This window comes from Microplitis demolitor, chromosome 1 (assembly GCF_026212275.2).
Source record: "Microplitis demolitor isolate Queensland-Clemson2020A chromosome 1, iyMicDemo2.1a, whole genome shotgun sequence".
Taxonomy (NCBI): domain Eukaryota; kingdom Metazoa; phylum Arthropoda; class Insecta; order Hymenoptera; family Braconidae; genus Microplitis; species Microplitis demolitor.
In genome coordinates this window covers 18,855,356-18,865,416 of record NC_068545.1, presented here as the reverse complement: position 1 = coordinate 18,865,416, position 10,061 = coordinate 18,855,356, and the positions used below count along the sequence as shown (strand labels likewise).

The window sequence follows — 10,061 nt, the reverse complement described above, 5'->3', positions numbered from 1 at the left end:
TTTCACTAGCCAAGTGGTCAAGGTCAAGATGAAATTTGTCATATAAATCTCAACATCGTTGATGAAATTAAATTTAAGTTAAAAAAAAAGCGGGATATTTTTTTATGCTGGTTGTAAAAGTTGCGACGAAGATGAGGAAGAAAAAAATGTTTATTTTCACTATGAATCATCGTTATATTACTCAACGTTAAAATTATTCCAGCCGTAAATCCGCTTCTACTTTCTATAGTTCAATTAGACCATCGGATATCTGAGGACAATAGGACATTTATTAAATCCTTTCTTTACTTATTTATCCTTTCTTTATTTGCCTATTTAATTTAAACTTTACGTTTTAAAACCTATCACTGACATTTAACATCTAGTTTTAAAACTTTTAAAAGATTTCTTAATTACTTGTCCCAAATAGTCATTACTCATAACTCATGCCTGATATTTTTGATATTTATTAACGCAATATCCTTCACTGGCGTGTAAAGACGATTCTATTATTAAGATAATTTTAAATACTTGTATGGAGTATTTTTTTTAAATGAAATAAGAAAAAAAAGAAACGTAAAGAGTGAGAGGAACATAACAAGCCAGCAACGATTGATCGTGCTTTCACCTTTTCACGATCTACAGAGTGTAGATCGTTTGCGTGGTACTTACAATAAATAATTACAATAATAATGATAATTTTTGTGCTGAGATTGTAATCACATTTATTGTGTATCGTATTTAAATTAAGTCTTTTCAGATCAGTCGCTCGGATATTTTTCATTTAAATTTAAATTAAATAATAAAAGGAAAAAAAATTACCCGCAATTCAAAACGGCCTACAGTTCATTATATTTAGAATTCTATAACATAAATTGTAGCCTTATCCATATTACCTCATACTCACACTCATATAAATATTGACCAATCACTTCAAAGGTCGGGTTATTTTATTCTATTTAATTTTTTTTTATTTTCTAGTTTTACGCTTTGTAAAAAAATAATAAAAAAAAAAAAGAACAGCCCAAAGGGATTTTAAAAACCATGAAATATTATTACTGCTGTACATAAAGAACCGTGACGACAGACTTTCGCCTTTTCCATGAAATCTATATGTGTAAGATAATTTAGCATGTATTTAAAGTTTATGTAGGTAAATGTGAACTGATGAGCAGCTTCTTGGAAAGTATCCCGTTCAAATTGATGCACGACTAATTTCACATCTTCATAAAATTCATCAGCATCTAATGTAAGTTATTAAAATAAATCATTTTTATCTACATAATCATGTATTTTAACAAATTTATTCAAACTTAGGAAGTCGACAGCGAAAAAAAAGTCATGGGAATTAAATTAGCGATTCAATTACAGGGCGAAAGTAATTCGCCAACCGTGAATTTAAATTAATTAAATTAAATGTCAGATTAAGTCTAAGTATCTAAGCATCTCATGGTTATTGATGTAGAAAAAGAATCAGAACGAAATCATGACCCAGATGAATGATTCTCCATAAAAAAAAAACTATCATAGTTTTTTATGGAAATATATATGTATATATTATTGTCTAGCGGATGATGTCAAATGACTTTGAATATATTTTATAAAATAATAATTTATTTATATTCTGACAATGACAATCTTCTGGGGCAATGGTCACGGCGTTTGGAGAGGTGGTTGCTGAGAGCTCGAGACCAGCAGAACGAACAGCACACACACGGTTTCTGTTGTTCTATCACAGGTTTAAGTGGGGGATACCTTATACCTTACAGGCTTACACATCCATGCAAAAAGACCCCGCCCGGCATTCACCTATAAAACCTCGGCACCAAGATCAATCCTAACCAGTCTTGATCATCATTTACTGAGAATATCTTGGTCTTTTGGCCGCGGGTTCACCCTTTCGTTTATACAATCGTTTAATTAGACTTATATTTTTTCAAATTTGTCGTTTTGTCGGAAGCAACGACTTCTTTTTAAATCATGAACAAATACTTTGCTATCGTACTTTTGGTCGCGGCTGTGGTTGTCGCCGAAGAAGAGGAACGACCAAAAACATTCAGGAGACTCATCCCTGCTGATGTTCTTCGTGGTAAGTTATAAGTTTATCTTCCCATTTACTTTATCAAAAAATAATTTGAATTCTTAACTCACTCTATATAGTCAGTTCTATTGGAATTCTACTGGTTTTGTTGATTAAATTAATCATTAATTGATTGATTAATTAATGCCTGTGACTTTAGAGAGAGTGGGAAATAAGGAAGCGAAAGTTTGATGCTTCTCTTACGTCACTTAACAATTTATTTAGAAATATTTTCTCTACAGGACATTATCTAAGTTATATTTTTAAATTTTATTTATCAGGATTAATTTTTACAAAAAATAAATTTAATTACAGACTTCCCGGGGATGTGTTTTGCATCAACCAAGTGCGCAACAGTAGAACCAACAAAAAGCTGGGAATTGTCACCATTCTGCGGTCGTTCTACTTGTGTCCCGTCTGACGATGACTCAGGAAGACTCTTTGAGTTGGTCGAAGACTGCGGACCTTTGCCAAAAGCCAACCCCAAGTGCAAACTCTCTGAGAAGACCAACAAGACCGCAAGTTTCCCTGACTGCTGTCCCATCTTTGAATGCGAAGAGGGTGCGAAACTCGAGTACCCCGAAATTCCAACCGTTCCACCACCACCATCTGAAGCAGAAGCTAAACCCGAAGTCGCCAAAGTATGATTTAATAAACTTGGAATCATCTCTGTAAATTTATAATAAATAAAAAATTAAAAAAAAAAAAATTAACATAATCGGTCGACGTAACGCGAACGTGATTTTATTTCTAAGTTTTTGTCACTGTACTAGAGTAAAAAAAAATTAAATCGTCTGAACGTCACTCCGATTTTAAAAATTATAAAGAAATAAATAACAATTTATAAGTTTGTAAATATTATACAATCTACGAAATTAATTATTAATTTTATCTTGACGATACCACTGCTACAAAAAACATTAATATGACGAAGATTAACAAATTAGTTGGATTTAAAATGGCACCAACACCACAATTACTACACTGTCTTTCCATACATTTATTGTAAAGCTTTCTTTTGCATAAACTAGTATCAGGAAATTATTTCAGCACCCAAACACATGCACGTTGATATTTTTCTCGTGGCATAAAACATTTTCAATTCGTATCTTATATATATAATTACATCTATTAAAAAATGTGTGATTTGTAATTATAATACAATTGTATACTGTTAATAATACTTATTTAATACAACTTTGTCTTATTATTTTATTGTATAATTATATACCTATTTAAATATATAAATAATTAATATAATAAATTATAATATCAGACTTGGTATTTTATCTATCGTTAAATTAATTTAAATCTCTCACATTTCCGACGGAAATTCGTCTGATGTTTTGTTACTTTATTTTTTTAATTAAAAAAAATAACAAATAAAATTAATTATCAATTTATTAGCATCAGGAAGTCATATATTTAATAAAAGGACATGTAAGTCAATTACTGCACTGCAATTTGCATTATAATATTCACGCATTTCCTATAATTCATATAATCGATATATATATTGATACAATTGAAGCTAAAAAAATAAATAAAAAATATATTGTCATGCTTGATGCGACACGCAGCTCGTGAGAATACTTATTGTGCGAATGTGGGTTGGGAATAAAAAATATTGAATGAGAAGGAAAGCAAACGAATATCATTAAAAATGAACAATAACAAACAGTAAGAGAAAGAAGAAAGAAGAAGAGAAAAAAATGTCATTGCTCGATTAATGAAGCATGGATGTGACGAAAAGACGGCAATGATAAATAAACAATTATTTTAAAACAATCGATTGATAATAATGGATGTGTAGGAAAAAAAAAAATAACAGAAGCAAACCGTCACACCTTTAAACTTGAAATGCATTCACCGCGATACTCGAGCAGCCAACACATATTTGAATTAACAAATAACAATTCTTGTATATTATTGTGTGTTAATATTTATATGTAATCCTTGTCATTTTATAGCGACGCCCATTCATGCTTTGTTGAAGATGATTGCCGGTTGTCATTAGAATAAAATAATATTTAACAAAGAATATAATATAAATCTTGAGATTTTGTTGGTGATTAACAACTACCAAGTATTACATATGTCCTCGACCGACTTTTTTATTCCTTCATACGTTGAAACTCTTGGAACTCAATAGATTTTATAGCTGCTCAATAAATCTACTACAGTAGATTATTTTTTTTTTTTGGTAAATTGAGAAAATTTTATATCAGTAATTTCTTGTGATACTGAAAGTTACTCTAGTGGCGACAATTTTTGTTTGTAAAAAGAAGAAACTCAATTTTGATGGAAAAAGTTTTCTAAAATACTGATGCCCGCTCTTCAGTATCATTTCTTCGCCGTGTTTTATAGAGTCTCGTTAGCTGTTTTTACTGATAGTGATCTGTAAATTATTTAAAGTTAATAAGTAACTAGAGCTTTAATTGAATTCATTACTGATGTAATTAGATTACGAGTTAAATTATTTTATTTTGCCGCCATAACACCTTTCTCTCTTAAACATATTTACGAATATACTTAATTTTTATTTGCAAATGCGCAATTGTAGTGTACTTATATGTACATGTAAATATAAAATATATATGCTTTCATTACGTGTAATGTAGACAGGCGAAAGCGAGGAAGAGATTTAGGAATCATAACAACAGTCAAATGCTAAAAGAGAGAAATCACGAGCGTCCAGCCGTGGCTGAGGAAGCGAAAGGAATCTTCCCTTCCAATGTGTTAATGTTAATAACTTACGTTTATTTGTAATTATTATTATTTTTCGCCAAATTTAAATCTGTAAAATAAATTTAAAGCATTTGAAATCTATACAAAAATAATAATAAGTGTAAAGTGTAAGTTATAATAATGGCATAAACTTCTTTGGTTTTAAATTACACTAGTCATTCATGGGTGGACCAGTTTCCTTGTTTGATCATCAACATGTTTTACGTTTACTTTTATTTACCGCACCTACTTTTTTTCAATGTAAACCAGTAAGTACACACATATATGTATTGTAAGTTACTGGATATATATGTACTAATATAATTAAATATTCTTCAGACATACGAAGGTTGTCAAGCAAATATTACCTTTATTTATATCAATCACTATTTTTTAGTTATTTTATTTTAAATAATAAAAAATAAAACATTTTATGAGTGTTAAATAGTAGATAGACAATTTATAAATTTTAAATAAATAAATGTATTATTTTTCAATTCTTTAGATACGTATTTTTTTATTTTTACTCTACTTACATTTTATTTATTCATTTCATAATTTTTAAAATTGCCGATTGTCGGAAACTTTTTAAAGGGGAGCCAAAGACGTCCCCGAGTGAAATATATGCTATACGTAGTTTCTATGAAACTACAAATTAAAAAATAAAAACAATTTGAAATGAGAAAAAATTCAACAGGAGAATGCATCGGAGTTATTAATTTGAAAAGAATAGAAAGCACCGAAAAAAAAACATCGAAAACAATGTTTGAATAAGATATTGTATCAAGATAGAATAAATTTGAAGTAAAATTTAAAAAATAAAAAATTTCTGGAATACAAAATAAATTCGGAAAAAAAATCCGGTAAACTACAATTTCATAGAATAAAAAAAATTCACATTAAAAACTTCGAAATGTTCAGTTTTTGAAATTATAAGCTCTTGAAAATCAATAATTTAATACTACAGTGTTATCAATTGAATTCTAAAAAAACTTCTTTATCGGCTGCAGTTATGTTTGACAGATTTTTCTGCTAATAAAAATCTATTTAAAAAACAGAGATCTTTATTAATATAATTAACGTTAGTAATTATAATTTAAATATAAGAATAATAATTAAAATTATTATTAAATGAAACGTAAATATGTATAATAAAATAAAATCATGATTACGTACCGTATCTGAATTAAAAAGGAATTCCCAATTTTGGATCCCACGTGTTTGAATTACCAAGTAATTTTTTAATTTTTCAATCCCAGCTGTCTGCATTAGAATTAATTTTTGAAATTGTAAACCTACGGGTCAATTTAAAAACTAATTTTTTAATTTTTAATTTGCATTGTCTGATTAAAGATAAGTTTTTCGATTTTTAATCCCACCTGTGTATATTTTAATTAATGTTTAAATTTTGAATCCCACGTCCCTGGATTAAAATTAATTTTTTAATATTTAATCTCACGTTTCTAAATTAGAATTAATTTTTAAATTTTTCAATTCAAGTTCTTGAATTAAAATCAATTTCGTAATTTTAATCGATATAGTTTCAATTACAGATTAAAAGTTTAATTTTTAATTGCAAATATCCTCTTTGAATAATTCGCAACCCTGCATTAAATGTATACATATAATGGATTAATTTAATTTATATATAATTACTCAAATAAATACTTCTTTGATATATTCAATTGAAATTTAGATCGTAAGTTAATGAGTGTAAAGTAAATGAGAGTTTGTATTAATGGTTTTGAGCTGAAAAAATCCAGACAGAAGTTGAGAACCGAAAATATTTTATTTGTTGATGCAAAAATAATCTACTCTACTGAATTTCATCATGTTTACCTGTAAAATTATAAAAATTTATTAAATATATTTTAATTTATTGTTTTGATTGTGTAGTAAAGTTAAATTTAGATATTACTGACGGTTTTATAGTAAATTGAGTGTATCTTGTACCGTTTAAAAAAAAATATATATCTCCAAGCTTGTGCTAGTATTCAATCAAAGTATTAAATAAATTACTTGTAGGATAAGAGTACCAGTAACCAGCCCCTAACATTGGTTCAATATATATATATATATATATATATATATATATATATATATATATATATGCCAGTATGGAGCCGCAACTGGAATGCAAATTTCTGAGAAAATTGAAAGGAAACTTACCGTCAACTTATGATTGCCAACTTTTGCCACCAACTTCCTCAAAAAGTGACCGTCAACTTATTGGATTTCCAACTTTTGCCACCGACTTTCTCAGAAAGTGACCGTCAACTTATTGGATTTCCAACTTTTGCCACCGACTTTCTCAGAAAGTGACCGTCAACTTATTGGATTTCCAACTTTTGCCACCAACTTTCTCAGAAAATGTCTATCAACTGTTGGCGGCCAACTTAGTGTCCAGTTGCGGCTGCAAGTTTCTCGCCAACTTGGCTATCAGGGTAAACTTTTACGAAAAAAAACAGTCGGTAATGTTCATTCTTACCATTTCAGAAGGTAAGCAAATTTACACACAAAATTGTCTACAATTTGCCCTGATAACACGAGTTGATCGTGAAAAAGTTGGTCTCATTAGTTTCCGACCAACTTGACGACAAGTTATCGACAACTTCAGCTTTTGCAACTTTTGACTACAAGTTACCGCCAACTTTCTCAGAAAGTAACCATCAGCTTTTTGGATTTACAACTTTGCCACTAACTTTCTCAGAAAATGTCCATCAAGTATTGGAGGTACCAACTGTTGGCAGCCAACTTGGTGTCCAGTTGCGGCTGCAAGTTTCTCGTCAGTTTCTCGCCAACTTGGCTATCAGGGTGAGAGTTAAAATATATTTAACAATTTTTCAAGTTAAATTAACAATAAATTGACATAAAATTTGCTTGAAAATTTAAGACAACTTTTTTCTAGTTAACTTTTGAAGTAAATTTGCATTCTAATTCGGGCAATAAATTTAGTTAAAATTCAATAGCAAATTACATACAAATTGTCGTAAAAAGTCCGAAGATGACGGAAATTTCACGAAAAATTCAACGAAACTTTTGTACAGTAACTTTTTGCTCAAGCAAACTGTGCTATTAGTGCAGGCAAATGTTGATAAATCTTTAACTGCAAAAGTGACTCCATCTCCAGTAATCTCCAGGAGTGTCAGTGTTCCATTGTAAATTTGTATAAGGCCTACAACTTATGAGCAAGTTAAAAAACTTATGATAATTAATTACTGATAAATTAAAATAATTAACAAGATAAAAAACTGGCTCGTAATATTAAAAAATATTTCAATTATCGAGGCCAAAGTGAATCAGTTCGTAGATGAAAATGAACGAACTTGTTTGGGGAGTCAAAAACGGCGACATTGATCAAGTCCGAGAATTCGTCGAAAAAAAAGTAAGTTTTTATAAATTTTACTGCGTCTTGTTGCTCTAATAAACTAGTGTAATTAATTAATTAATAATTGCAATTTAAGTGTCTAATTCAAATTATTTTATTTGACTTTTAGAATATTAATGTAAATGAAAAGATTGATGGCAGGACACTGCTGCACTACGCAGCTGATTATGGTCAAAATGAAGTTCTTCGATATCTTCTTGATAAAGGTGCTGATGCTGATGTAAGTATTTATCAATTTACTCAATTATTTTATTCAATAATTTAAAAAAATTACATTTATTACTACAGGCGTTTTAATTTTTAATTTAGCTGTCACTAGATTCATTTATGATCCTAAAGTTAACAGATAATTAACAATTTCCAGATTTTTTTTTCAACAAATCAATCACAAAAAAAAAAAAATTAAAAATATGCACTTGTAGAAAATTTAAAAAACTCTGAGTGCATTTTTTTAAAAATATTTTTTTTTATATTTTATAATTAACGTCGGCTAACTTCAGTATCATGTCTCATTTCCACTTCCAATTTAACATAATTGCTAATAAGTTGTAATAAAAAAAGTAACTGTTATTAACAAGCGAAATAACTTTTCAGGCAACTGACAAACACGGCATAACTAGTCTTTTATCAGCAATTTGGGAGGGTCATACCGGATGCGTTAAATTACTGCTAGAGAAAGGCGCTAAACAAGATGGATTGACCCCAGATGGTAAAACTTACCTCGATGCAGCTGAAAAAGATGAGATAAAAATTCTGCTTCGCGATAGGCACTAACGCACAAAACCAAAATCATAAATAATATATTAAATAATTAAAAACAAAAAATATATAAATTATGAATGAAGATACAAAAAGTAAAGCTAAAATTTCGTTGATAGTGTGTTGAATGTTCTTTGTAGATTATAACTGCTACTTGTTATCAATCTGTATACAAATGACTATTTTTACGTATGTGTTTTTCGTTTTTTTAAGTAATGATTAACGACATTCTCAGACAATAGCTTCCGCTTTTTAAAAATATTCAATTACTCAACTGTTATCGTATTGAAATTTTATTAATTAATTAAAAAACCAGACTAGTAATTGAAATAAAGTCTACGTAATTGCAATTTCACCGAAATCTAGATTTGAAAAAAAATTACTTACAGTTATCAATTACCAAGTTCTAAATTTCGTTTAATTTCTAATTAATAACTGTAAGTAATTTTTTAAAATCTATATCAGCGAAATTGCAATCACGTTTAATATTTTTCAATTAATTGATTAAATTTAAATACGATTATGGCAGTTGAGTCATCGAATATTTAAAAAAAGTGGAGGGTACTGTTTAAGAATATCCTTAATAATATTAATTTTTTTAATTTGACTAAATATGTATATTAATATATGAATATATAGAAGTGTGTAAACACAATGTCCGTAAAGCTTTTTAAAAATATGTTTTCTGCTTAAAAATTATGTATAATGAGTACGAGTAAAAAAACTATTGTTCTTATTACTCATGGCCGCGTAGTTTTATCATAATAACTGTTTGAGATCATATATAATTATAAAGGTATGGTGGAAATTGCTGACTAAATAATTAAGAAAATTTTTAAACTTATGTTCACAAGCCTAAAAAATTTTATTAATAAAAGAGAGTAAAGTAATAAATAAAAAAATTATTAATATTTACAAACTAAATAAATAGTATACGACGAAAATTATTTTTTAATCTGTGCCTCGCTTGATATTTTATAATATTAAAACAAATAAATATGTATGAGTAAGGGGTGAAATGGGCGAATAATTAGCACGTTGTGATTTTAATTTATTTTAGGAATAAAAAAAAATATATTTATAATACTATTAAATATTACTGGTTATTTTTAAGAATAATCTGTTAAG

At 28.4% G+C, this 10,061-nt stretch overlaps 2 protein-coding genes and 1 long non-coding RNA gene across 7 annotated transcripts; 2 read left to right on the top strand and 1 right to left on the bottom strand.

Annotated features, from left to right (window-relative positions):
• The first annotated feature begins 1,790 nt into the window (after positions 1-1,790).
• LOC103577816 (conserved uncharacterized protein) lies at positions 1,791-3,256 on the top strand. The gene is made up of 2 exons (XM_008558635.3): positions 1,791-2,068; positions 2,375-3,256. The coding sequence occupies exons 1-2, from the start codon at positions 1,960-1,962 to the stop codon at positions 2,704-2,706; spliced, it is 441 nt and encodes a 146-aa protein (XP_008556857.1). The 5' UTR covers positions 1,791-1,959; the 3' UTR covers positions 2,707-3,256.
• An 88-nt stretch (positions 3,257-3,344) lies between these two features.
• LOC106694266 (uncharacterized) lies at positions 3,345-6,826 on the bottom strand. 5 transcript variants are annotated; one of them, XR_008403898.1, is made up of 5 exons: positions 6,709-6,826; positions 6,166-6,625; positions 5,963-6,100; positions 4,817-5,829; positions 3,345-4,457 (listed from the first exon to the last, which is right to left on the bottom strand). It is a non-coding gene; the product is annotated as an uncharacterized LOC106694266 (long non-coding RNA). The 5 variants fall into 5 exon arrangements; XR_001345417.2 differs by having other exon boundaries at positions 3,345-5,829; positions 6,166-6,391; positions 6,455-6,625; XR_008403896.1 differs by having other exon boundaries at positions 3,345-5,829.
• Positions 6,827-7,612: 786 nt separating this feature from the next.
• On the top strand, positions 7,613-9,507 carry LOC103577827 (myotrophin). The gene is made up of 3 exons (XM_008558653.3): positions 7,613-8,171; positions 8,284-8,394; positions 8,769-9,507. Exons 1-3 carry the CDS (start codon positions 8,097-8,099, stop codon positions 8,946-8,948), a joined length of 366 nt encoding a protein of 121 aa, XP_008556875.1. The 5' UTR covers positions 7,613-8,096; the 3' UTR covers positions 8,949-9,507.
• The last annotated feature ends 554 nt before the right edge of the window (positions 9,508-10,061 follow it).